Source organism: Nyctereutes procyonoides, unplaced genomic scaffold (genome assembly GCF_905146905.1).
Source record: "Nyctereutes procyonoides isolate TBG_1078 unplaced genomic scaffold, NYPRO_anot_genome, whole genome shotgun sequence".
In the NCBI taxonomy this organism is placed as follows: Eukaryota; Metazoa; Chordata; class Mammalia; order Carnivora; family Canidae; genus Nyctereutes; species Nyctereutes procyonoides.
Genome location: NW_026575043.1, coordinates 18859604 through 18872289, shown reverse-complemented (window position 1 = coordinate 18872289; position 12686 = coordinate 18859604). Strand labels below are relative to the sequence as shown.

Here is a 12686-nt window from a genome sequence, read left to right as displayed (position 1 = left end):
AGTGACTATGCCTCACTCATCTTTGTATTTTCCAAAGTCTAACATCGGTCCTCCCATATAGTAGGTTATAATTATTTGCTGGACAAATGAGATGCATAGAGGCAACAAAACACCCTAAATTAAATTATGTGCATTATGCACTGACACCTCAAATGGTTATTTGGACCATTTGTGCTGATACTGACTTTCAGCCATTGATTCAATTTTCGGAAGAAGCACCATTCTTGTCTGTACATCATAGTTTGCATGGTCATTTGAATTTCATCACTTTCGCATTTATTGAAAAGGAGTGGAAATTGAGACAGTCATGGGAATTACTGAGTGTGCTAACAGCAGCAAACTTTTATCTCATTGTATTTAATCTGGCCAACTCTGTGGGCAATAGGGAAGAAAAAGAAGAGCACGTTTTTGTGGAAGATATACACCAGAAAGTGAGGTGTGATTAAGGGTGCTAAAACACGCTAACCTTTAGAAACCCCCCCCCCACTCCCTTTAGGACATGCACATGTAGTTCCATTTTTATTCTTTTTCAGTTTACAAACATTTCAGAACATGTTGTAAAGAAGGTAGGTTCACGGGCATTGTTTGGGAAGGTGACAAATATTTATTATGAAGATTTTTAAATGGTGTTTAGTAAAGAGTAATTGAACAGTTTTCCAAATTTTATTTTATTTATTTATTTTTATTTTAGTTTTCCAAATTTTAAAAGCAGTTTTGTGTGTGTGTGTGTGTGTGTGTGTGTGGATAGGTCTGACTGGGACTGGGTCTGTACCTCAACCCTGGTCACAAAGACTACAGTGTGGTTCACACCTAACTGGGAGGGGCCCCAGAGCAAGTCGCTGGAATGTTCTGGCTCAGAGTTACTCATCTGTACCAAGCAGACGATCTCTGTCCAGGGTTCTCGCTGCTGCTCTCAGACTGAAGTCCCAGGAAGGCCACTGACTTGTGGGAAAAGCTGACTTTTCAAAGGGATGGGCCTAGGGAGATGGGGCTCAGGCGCCTGAGACATACATTCCTAAGGCTCTTTTACAAAACCTGAAAACCGGGTCCGGAGGTGGATATCTTTGCAATTTCTTGTTCAAAATGACCATCAGCAGTCAAAATAAAATCAATCACCATGTATATTCCCCCTTTTTACTGCATGGGGAAAAAAGTGGGTCATGTTTTCCTCTTCACCTTCACACCAAAGAAATTAACCATTCACGGTGAAGACCTTCTCCAGCAAGTGGTGGTTCGTTTCACACGTCGGAAATCGAATTTCGGAGACAATTTTTCTGCATCACGGGAATAAAGGAAAATTCAAAAAAAAAAAAAAAAGTTCCCCGAACAACAAAAAAGCAAACAAACAAACCTCACCAGCTAAGCACGCTCTTGTCAGTTCTGTTTCTGTGCAAAGCTGGGCCTGGCACCATTTCCAGGGATTGTCAAAAAAAAATAAATGTTTAATAAGTAACCGTCCCGTCCCGTCGAAGGGGCCTGGGTGCGCGGCTGCTTTCCGCCCCGGGGCCCGCGGGAATCCTGAAAAGCTGCGGCCGCGCGCCCGCCCCGCGCCCCCGCCCCCCGCCCGGCCCCCGGCCTCGGGGCGCAGGGCGGAGCCGCGCGCGGGCGCAGGTGGGGAGGGGCGGCCCGGGCGCGTCGGCGACACCCGCGCGGGGCGGGGAGGCCGCACCCCGCCCCGGGAAGAAACCCGCCAGGTGTGGCCGGGCGCCGGGTGCCAGCGGGGAGCAGACGCGCGCCGCCACCGACCCGCACCGCCGCCGGCTCCCGTGCGCCCTCGCCGCCCTCGGAGCCCCAGCTCGGCTCCGCTCCGCTCCGCTCCGCTCCTGCTGCGCCCCCGCGCCCCGTCCCGGCGGGGCCTCTCCCTGCGCGCCCTGCGCCTTCTCCCAGCCCGCCCCGCCTCGCCTATGCCGCGGCGCTGAGCCCGCTGCGAGCGCCCGCCGACATGAGCTGCAACGGCGGCTCCCACCCGCGGATCAACACGCTGGGCCGCATGACCCGCGCCGAGTCCGGCCCCGACCTGCGCTACGAGGCGACCTGCGGCGGCGGCGGCGGCGGCGGCGGCGGCGGCGGCGGCGGGGGCACCGGCAGGATGTACTACTCCCGGCGCTGCACCGTCACCGACCAGACCTCGGACGGCTACTGGTGGGTACCGGCCGCGGCCAGGGGCGCCCGAGCCCCGCCACGTCGGAGGGACCGCGGCCAGCCGGCTCCTGGGGGCGCTCCGTGCCTGCGCGGGGGCGGCGGCCGCGGGTCCTGCACCCCGGGGCCCGCGCTGCGAGCGGGGGCGCGAGCGGGGCCCTGCCTGCAGCCGGCGAGGGGCGCACGGGGCCGGCTGCCGCGGGGCCGCCGCCTCCCGCCGGGCACCCCGCCCCCGCGCGCCCGGCCCCGCCTGGCACCCCTTTCTTTGTCCCGGCCGCAGGTGCGAGGTCGGGGGCGGGGCCCTGCCTGCAGCCGGGTGGGGGTTGGCCGGCGAGGGGCGCGAGGGGCGCACGGGGCCGGCTGCCCGCGGGGTCGCCCCCTCCGGCTCTGCGCCCCGCGCGCCCGGGCCCCCGGGCATCCCGGCCGCAGGTGCGAGGTCGGGGGAGCTGTACCCAGAAGCGCGACAGCCAAGGAGCGCGGGCTCCGGCCTGTCCTGCAGCCAGGCTCGGCCTCGGGGCGCCTCCGCCGCTGGGGGCTCAGCCCGAGACCACCCCGCCCCCCCGCCCCGCGGGGCGCGTCGGCGGCGCGGGCTCCCGGCCCCAGAGGGCCCCGCCTCGGCCTCCCCGCGACCCCCAGGGCGGCTCGCGCTCCGCCGGGACGCGCGGGTCCCCAAGGTCCCGCTGCACCGCGGCTCTCGGGCGCCCCGGGGCCCAGCGCCTGCGCCCTTTGTTCCCTCCTTTAGAAACAGCCCAGAAGGAAGGGCCTCGGTGTCTTGGTGGCCGAGGGCGGGCGCGGGACGCCGGGGGCCTGTCCGGGTCCAGGTGCCCCGTGGGGGGCCCCGGGATGCGCGCAGGGTCTGCGCCTCCGGGGCCTCCTGGCGCCCGATCGCCGGGGTCACTTGGGAGGATGGGGGGCAACCGTGAGGCTGCAGGTCCTCGGGCGCGGGGCTGCACGCGGGGAGCCCACGGGAGCCGGGACAGCCCGCGGGCCGCGCCCCCCCCCCCGGCCCCCGCCAGCCCCCTGCGCCCTGCCCGCCCCCTGCCCCCCTGCGCCCCGCCTTCCGGAAAGTCACTCACCCTGCCTTGTGGCCTGAGGCTGGGGAGGAGCCACCTGAACACGCTCCAGGAGTTTTTTTGTTTTCCCAGCACTTTTTGAAGGCAGCGACGACTCAAGTTAAGACCTGTGTCCGGCCTCGGTGTATTGATGTTCTTCTTTTCCTTTCCCCCAGCATCTTGACAATTGGTTTCTCTCTTTCTCTCTGTTTTTTAGAACTTGGCCAACCAATTAAATCTAGTTTTAATCTCCCCTCCTAGACTTTTTGTACTTGGGAAGCACCTTCCTTTAGCCCACACGTTTATACCTAGGTCAGGATTTTGCAAGGAATCGTCAGCAGCAATTTTTTTTCTGGCATTTTGTGAATCAAGTGTTTTCTTTTTATTTATTTATTTATTTATTTATTTATTTATTTATTTATTTATTTATTTATTTATTTAGTATTTTTCTTTTAAACTATGATTCTGTTTATCTAGAGTCCTGATTTTTTTTAGGTTGACAACAATTATTAACAAATACTGTTAATGGAATATTTCACTCCCTCGGCCTCCTGGGGAGGTGAATTTGTAATGAAATTACTATATCAGCTAACGAATTGAGTACAAATACATGGTTTTTGACGATTCTTCACTGAAACACTAAATTTTGAGGAGGCGCAGTGTTGCCCCAGAGCATTATTTCTTGCATTCTGTATTTCCGACCAAAAACCTGTTGATGAATATGTCAAGTTTTACATCTCGCTAGGAAGGGAAAACAGACTGAGGTTTGTAATTTGGGGGGTCTGGTGTTTCTTTGCTTTGATGTTGACCTAGGCCGCAGGGAGTCTTGCTTGGGGGCTGGAGTCAGCGTGGGGCCGTTCTTTCTTGATCCGGGAATGGGGATTCTCCTAGCACTCCTGCCGGACCACTGGTGCTGTCGGAATCTTCTGGAATTAGAAAATTAGCACACACAAAAAATTGCCTGCAACTGCTGATTTCTGCATTTTAAAAACGATGACTGACTATAGAGAGAGACGGGGCTTGAACCCACACTTTTCTTTCTGGTGTTTTTGCATGGTTTTGTGCAGAGGGATTTGTCGTCTCAGGGCAGGTTACTTTGAAGAAGTGGGATGCCATCTCTGACTCCACTGCCCTCTGAATGAGGATTAAGAACCTAATAAGTGCTTTTCTGGCCAAAAGTTTTTCTAAATAAAGAGTTTTTTGTTTGTTTCTAAAGCACAAAAACCGGTTGAATTTAAGCTTGTTTATTTAAAAAACTGCCACTTTGTTGTCTGATTTTTTTTAAATAATCGGGATTTGAAATAATTAGTGTTTGTATTTAACCTTTCCCTAAATATAATTTGAGTGTGTAAAGAGCTCAAATTTTAATTTGCTTTTTAAGATGATTTAAAAACATCTTCCTGCATCTGCGTTTTACATGAATAACACTTGCCAGTTCTGAAGACCTTATTTTATTCCGTTGATGGTTCTCCCTCCTTCCCTGCCCACCTGTCTTTCATGTTTTCTTTATTTTAGGCTGCATGCGATCACAGCTGTTTTCATTTCTTTTGCTTTACTTAATACTTTAAAGTTTGGTAAATGTTACATGCTTGATGATGTAAGAGATAACACTGTTGAAAATTTAAACTGTGGATATTGCTTGTATAGGATGTTCTATGAATATGGGTTTTCAACTAAGGCAGAACTACCATAGCCTTGTTCCTGTGGTTAAAAGAAATGACAAATCTGTAGTGAAATTCGGTGGCCAAGTGAGAGTCCTACAGTTGGATCTTTCACTGATCAAAGTGTGGATATTGTAGGAGGATTAGAAGCCAAATACAGTCATTAAGCTTCAGAAATATGTGGTTATAAAATTAATGCTTACTTTTCTCCAGAACTCATGATTTCAAAACCAAAATACATGTGATCTCTACTTGATACAAAGTTTGTTGTAAACCATCTTTTACAATGAAGCCTTTTTTTTTTTTTTTTGTAAACTACCTTTTAAAAAGAAGCTTCTTAGCAAGAGCTACCCACATCTATTTGCATTGAATTTCAGAGCTGTAGAGAGAGCAAAGGTGTACAGAAGCCTCATTCTTCCACTTTGGAGATAAGTCGAGTAAGACTTGCCCTAAATCTCATAGTCTAGTCATGGCTACGTTGATGGGATTATCCAGGGCTACTCACCTCTGCCCTCTTGTCAGCCTGTGCCTCTAGACCATGTATCTTTTTGCAGCAGATTGGACAGTCCTGTACTTAAACAATGAAAGTATCTCAAGTCCACTCATTCATTCATTCATTCATTCAGCAAATACTAGACATCTGCTGTGTGTTAGGTGAGTCAAAGGTGAAAATACAGACTTCTTGAAAGGAACCTAGGTCTTTAAAGGAAAACAAACAGTATAATACAAAAGGATAATAGACAGGAGGGTACCAATGACTCAAAGGCTTCCAAAAAAATAACATCTGTATAGCCAAGGCACTAGTGAGATTTTATAAAGAAAGTGGTGCTGAATTAGAGTTGCGAGTGTTTCAGCTGGTAAAGATGGGTGAGCAGAGGAGCATTCCAGGGGGAGGGAAGTATGAGAAAAGTCTGGGAGGTGACAAACCCGGGAGCAGGTTCAAGGCCCTTAGCGCAGTCTCCTTTCTGAGCCTTTGCTGTAAGTGGGAAGCAGTAAGACATACGGACGAAGGGCCAGAGCCTGGGACACCTTGACTCCGTGCTGGGGAGTGTGCATAGGCAGAGGGGAGCCAGTGCAGGTTTTCACCGTAGCCAGGGAGAGTCTCCTGCCTTGAAGGAGCAGGGACATAAGACTGTCCTAGTGAGCTGTGGGCCTGTTTCTGTGGCAGCAGTGTGCAGGGTGGCATGAAGGGGAGGGAGTTGACTTCAGGAAGCAATCACGCAGTGAAGGAGAGAGGTGATGAAAGTCTGAGGGTGGTGGCCTAGCCTTGGGACAGGAAAGTAGATGGGGCCAGGTAGACTGGCAGCTGCAGCTGAGAGCTGGACGGGCAGGGCCAAGGGAGAGTCTGAGAAAGCAGGCTTGGAGTCGAGTGACTCACAGCATGGATCTTCTAAATATTTTTCTGGGAAGCGATTGCAGAGTGAGATTCAGTTTAGCTTAATCTATGGCAGATAACACTTAACATGGTTATTAACTTTGAGTAAGTTACCTATTTTATAAAAATACCAGATTGGTGGCTAATAAGAGTTGCCATTACCTGGCAAACACCTGTGATGCGCCTGGTATCTTACGCACGTTGTTACCTGAAGCCTCGACAAACTTCCCATTTTACAAATAGAAAACTGAGGTTAAAGTGGTCGCTTAATGACTTGGCTTAGGTCACACAGATAGTTAGTTGGTTGAGCTACCTTTGAATCCAGTATACTACAGTGGATCGAGACCAGATCACACCTTGGTTATTAGAATTCATCTCTTGTGCTTATAAACTCTTCCAGTCGGTTGCATTCCTGTGAAATATTTATTGCATAACCGTCGTATTCTTTGGTTAATGCTCCAGTAGGGTTTCCATCTGCTTAGGCAAAAACACAGTATGATGCCGCATTGAGCCAACTCATGTCGGTCAGATCTACACAACAGCTTTCAACAGCAGTGAGTTTTTTCCTCTAAATATGGGCAGAGTTTCATCACTGTTCAGGTGACTGAAAATATCTTGGGAAAGAGGAAAAACGCTGCTGATGCCCCTTGATGCCTCAGAGCTGACTGCTTAGGGTGGAGCACAGGCGAGCTTGGGTGTGACTTGGGGAGTCTCACTCCTTAGCCAACCAGTCTTTCCGGACGAGGAGGTTCTAGAAGGAGTGCTTCAGTCTGGAGACCAGGTGCTCAGGGCACTGCCCTACCCTTCACTTTTCTCTTTCGCTTCATGGGAAGTGATAGGTGTGGTTCTGATACTGAAGGCACCGCCCTGAAGACCCTGAGACTCTTCTCCTTTGAGGCAGCATCCTGCAAAATGTTAGTGCAGCCCGACGATTTACATCTTATCACCAGCACCTGGGACTGGACCTGTTGAGGACCTGCAAGGACCTCACGAATGTGAAATCTACATTTCATGAAAATGATGATGCTTTAGCAATTAGGCCCAAGTTCCATTTTAAAAAATCCGTTTTATATATTTGTGTTTTTTTCAAGTTTATTTATTTATTTTTTTAGTAATATCTATACCCAACATGGGGCTCAGACTCACTACCCCAAGGTCAAGATCCCCAGTACTTCCAGCTGAGCCAGCCAGATGCCCCTGGAATTAAACTTTTGGACCTGCGAGCCTAACATCCCTTGCTTCATCTGGCACCTGAAAAAGTTAAAAAGGAGCTGGCTTCTTCATAAATAACCAGATAACCTGTAAATCACTTTATTTTTTTTTTTTTTTTAGGCCTTAGAATGAATGGAGGTTTTTCCATAGGGAAAACCATAAGGAGCACGTATGCATGTGTCATCCCCAGTTAATGAAGGAAAAGAACGCATCCTTTCCTGAATTTTCTTCTCCCTTTCTTAAGTTTCTTTCGTGCTCTTAAAATGTGTCACTCTTTGAATCGCCTCAGACTGTTATTTCCAGGTCTTGTAATAATTTTTGGGAACCTCTGAAATGCCTCACATTTAACACCTAATCCATTTCTTCTTTTTCATCTTTTTTTTTTTTTTTTCCTTCTCACCCCATCCTAATTTGATGCAAAACATCCTTGGGCTAAGTTCAGAATGATTCACTGAGACCAAAAACACAAAATGAAAAATATAACTGAAATCTGAGAATCCTATCCTAGCAGCGGTGGGAATTGGGAATTCTGCGGGCCTTTGCAGATCTTCTTGGCTCCTCCTAAGCTTTCTGTCAACCCCAGGAGGTGGGTGTGTTCCTACCTGTTACAGATGGAGAAACTCCAGGCACCGTGTATCTAAGTCATTTGCTCAAAGTCCCAGGCTATACAAGCAGAAGTGGCTGAGCAGGGAATGGACTCTTAGTCTACTTGGCCTCAAAGTGTTTATGAAGTCCATGGTATGGGATCCGTTTGCCCCACAATGTGCTTCCATCCACCGAAAGCAGTGTGAAAATAATAAACATGGGAAGGAAGTGGAGCTTTTATTAGAGGCTTTTTCCAAAACCCCGGGGTAAGGAGAAAAACAGAAGCTCAGAGGAGGCTCCCTTTCTAAAACTTAATAGAAAAGAAACCCTATTTGCACATTTTCAGGGTGGGAATGGGGGGTGGGTAAGGGTACACAACAAGTACACTACCTGACTTGGCTTTGGAAATCCGGGTAATGAGATGGGGATGGGGGTTGTATAGCCTTGGACCAGTCTTTTATTTACCTTTGTTTTCCTTCACCTTTACTAAACCAAACCATCATGCATTAAGTACCTTCTTCTGTATGCGAAACTGGGTTGGTACGTGCTTGTAGGGGTCATGGGTGACTTAGATGTAGGACTTTGCTCTCCAGGAGTGGGATAGACAGGTGTGTGAGTAATAGCACAGAATGAGGGCAGAGGTGTGAATGAACACAGTGAGCTCCAGAGGAGGCAGCATTTGGTCTGTGACTTCCAAAGGATGGATATTTGACGTTTCCACGAATGTGTAGTGTTTGGTGTTTCTTGGAGGTATGAGATTACCCTTAAATGAAAAAGTAAGAACAATTACTTTTCCCCCTTTTTGCTTAAGATTCTTTAAAGAAACTCAAAATAGTATATGTTAAAATGCTTTGAAAATTATTAAGAGCTAAGCAAATAGGCCTTAAGATCAACATTAATGCATCATGTCATTTTAATTTCCAACAAATATTTATCGAGCTTTTCTAAGGCCATTATTCTATGAACCTGAATACACAAAGAGACATTGCTGGTACCCTTTCAGGATCCTGTGTTGGTGGAATGAACAAAAAAAAGGCAAAAGATAAAGATGGTGGGGGGAGAAAGGGGGGGGGTGGAAATAAAGAAGGAATCCAATAGGAGAGAAACTATATTCACAAAAAGAAATGCAGAATTTGTTGGCATGGGCCACCTGTGTAATGACCAGTACAGATTATTATAAAATGACTTTTTAAAAAGATTTTATTTATTCATGAGAGACGGAGAGAGAGAGAGAGAGAGAGAGAGAGAGAGAGAGGCAGAGGGAAAAGCAGGCTCCATGCAGTGAGACATGGGACTCGATCCTGGGTCTCCAGGATCACGCCCTGGGCTGAAGGCAGCGCTAAACCGCTGAGCCACCCAGGCTGCCCTAAAATGACTTTTAAAAACAAAAAGTGTAAGCATTAGAAAAAAAATGTTTTACCTTGTAATGCTGCATGCCTCTGTTCAAAATATTGGTTTTATATTTTTTCCCAATAATATTTTTGGCAATAGGTGTTAAACTAATATCTTAAAACAGTAATTTTGAAGTCTTATTTTTTTTTAAAAAAAGACTTATTTGGCAGTACTAAAATACAACAGAAAGCTCTCTAACATTGTTGATATATTCGTGTGCTCTGTTCTTAAAATTTGAATTAAAATCCAGAACGCGTTTTCCTTTTAGCCATTGTTGAAAGGATCTTTATGTAAACTGTTAGAGCCATTACTTGTTTAAACAAGTCTTAGAATGAATTAAAAAAAAATGTTTGTGCAGGCAGGTTCTTTGTAGTATGAATCATTTGCCTTTGTAAGTTTGAAGATAACACCCAGAATTTCAGAAAGGTGAAAAACTTTTGAGGACAAATATTATTTTTTTCAAGGACAGCTATTCATTTTAGTTTAGAAGTCAAGATTTTTTTGATAGACTTGACCCAAGAGAGTTTTGTTTCCTTGTGGGCTTTTTTGTTGTTGTTGTTGTTCCCATGACATTTTTCATCTTCCGTGCCACTGAAATGGGATTTAAAAATTGAACTTTGAGCTTGTTAGTTCAATTCCCACCGCGGTTTAAAATCTCTGCACTCGCACACTGATAGGTGTGACTATTGAAAAGTTCTTTGAGGCCAAGGGTTTTAAAAATCTTTCTATGCTTCCTAAATGTGTACATTTATTTGAAAATTCTTTCTTCACCTCTGATAGAATCTTGCATTTCCCAGTCACCCGATGAACTGGAGAGGAAATTTCGTTGCCATTAGACAGAACAGATGTTTGTAGTATTCTCCATAGGAATGAATTGGGTAGTTTCACGAGACAGAGTTACAGAAGAGTGAGCTAAAGAAATCTTAGGTATCACCTAACCCAACAGATGAGAAAAACCAAGGTCTAGAAATTCCTGATACAAACAAAAGTTCTATAATCGTTATGTGGTCGATAAAAAAATGTCATTTGACTTAAAAAGTTTTGAATGGCACACAGCATTCAAACACACACACACACACACACACACACACACACACACACACACACACACACACACACACATTCCCTGAAGCCAGCTCTCCTGGCTGTCATGAGCTGCACAAGGGTGAGTGTGTGACGCTGGACAGACTCCATGAGTCACAGTCTTTTTGCCTGTACTTCCTCCTTGATTTACGTACAACCATTTCTATGCTGGATCTTCCCTTGGGCCAAAGAGGAGCAAACTGAACGTGAAAGTGGGTTCTCTTTCCCCGCAGTCACCAAATGTCAGTGGGCCTGAGTCTCCCTTCCTCTGTCTTGCTTTACAGGTGCACCGACCTATTAGAAAAAGCCTACACCTGGTTCCCTTTCTTACATAGCCCTGTTTCCCAAGGTCATTCTTACTTAGCCAGACCTCAGACTGAAGTGAGGCTCTTCAAGATGAAAGTTGGGATGCACAGATCTTGCTTTAAGAACCAGGTGAAGTCTTGAGAAGTTGTGTGTAGGATGGAATCTGGTTCATCAGAGCCTGTTTTCCTGTAGACAAATAGCAAGACCAAAGATTCTTCATTGCATTGTTTTCTCACATTTACCTTTCTCCTTTTTTTTTTGACCCTTAAAAAGCCTCGATTTTTGTGCATTTCTCTTTCCTGTTCCATTGTTGATCTGTTCACCTAATTGCCAAGCAACACATATAGGGTTTTAGTGGATATCTAGAGCATGTGTGGTGATCATAGGCAAGTCCTTTAGTGAAGCATCAAGAATTCTTTTTAGAATTGTTAGCAACATATGCAATTACCTGGTTTTTGTTTTGTTTAAGTTCAGATGTACATATGGGAGAGGAAGCAGTTAAGGTGGCATCTAAATTTATAGAGAGGTCAACTGTCTCTGGACAAATGTCTTCTAAAAGTAGGAGGGGGGGAAATGTAGAAAGTCCACCAGTATTTTAAGCCACTATTTAACTTCCTCACCTCCTTTTTTGCTGGATACAGTTCATTTCTGTGTCATGTCACTACTCTAATAGCTGGTTTAAAAGAAGCTGGTAAATAAATAAATAAATAAAAATAAAAGAAGCTGGTGAGTTTTATATTTTGTTGTCCAATCAACTTAGAGTTTAGTGTCATAAACTCACTTTTAAAAAGACTCGTATGTACACTTTGGTCCATTCATTCATAGCTCAGTTGGCCTCCTTGCTTTTTTTTTTTTTAATATATTTTTAGTTTGGAATAATTTCACATTAACAGAAAAGTTGCAAAGCTACTGGAGAGTTTTCACATACCCTCCACCCAGTTTCCCCTCTCAGCTCTGTCTTCCAGCTCAGTTTGTGATACTTTTTACAACAGCCCGTTATTAAATCATTAAAGGGACTCTGACTTTCCATCACACTAAGAGGTAGCCCTTTCATTTAATTACTGGGGACTGGCTTTCTTTGTGGGACTCACTCTCTGAACCAGATTGCTGAAAACAATCGCTGAGGGTTTCAGAACAAAGCTACTTTCATCCTCCTTCCAGAAAGAAAACAAATATAATTCCACGGGGCCTTCCTAACTCCTTACCCATATCCTCATTTTTTTCCTTTGTCTCTTAAATTTCTTTTCTGTGATTCTAAGTCTATTGGAATTTTGTACAAGTTTTGACAACTGAGGCAGCCCTGCTTACATCTCAGCGATCTAATGTGCCAGATTTCCTGTATAATTCTGCGTGGAAGGAAGAGAAGATTGCATTCAGGAGGGTGAGGGGGTGGGGTGTGCTGGTTTTGGGAGGTGGGCAGTTCGGGCGGCACTTTGCCTAGGCCTGCCCCGGGAGCCGTGTCATCATCCGGGAGTGGTTCCCAGGGAAAGCATGATTCTTCACCCACAAACATCAGCTAGTGCTGGCTTGTTGAGGAGCCTCGCTTCCAGGGAGCAACTGCAGAGAGGTGGCAGAGGAAGTTGGTGCTTCCCCAGTGTGAAGAGATGCAGAATCAGCCCCCGTGGGAGAAATTTCTTGCGATTTCACCCCATCTGTGCATCATATAGCCTGGGTTTTGCAACTGCCCTCCCTTTTTTAAAAAACAGTAAAAATGTTTCTTTACAGCACACACAGGACCCCCCCCCCGCCCAATCCCATCCCCACACGCAGGTACCTGCACGCATAAGAAAAAGCCCAGTATGTGAAAGAGGCATCAGTTTTATGTGCAGGTGCACAGGCCGGCCCTGGCTGAAGGGGCCTGGGTGGTTCTGGAGCCCTGTG

General features: G+C 46.8%; 1 protein-coding gene across 3 annotated transcripts in view; it reads left to right on the top strand.

Moving 5' to 3' along the window:
* The first annotated feature begins 1785 nt into the window (after positions 1 to 1785).
* DSP (desmoplakin) overlaps positions 1786 to 12686 on the top strand; it is a 45566-nt gene continuing 34665 nt past the window's right edge. For all 3 annotated transcript variants that reach the window (XM_055323182.1, XM_055323181.1, XM_055323179.1), the window contains exon 1: positions 1786 to 2142. In XM_055323182.1, coding sequence (XP_055179157.1) covers positions 1943 to 2142 — 200 coding nt within the window. In that variant the 5' untranslated portion in view covers positions 1786 to 1942. The remainder of the gene's footprint in view (positions 2143 to 12686) is intronic.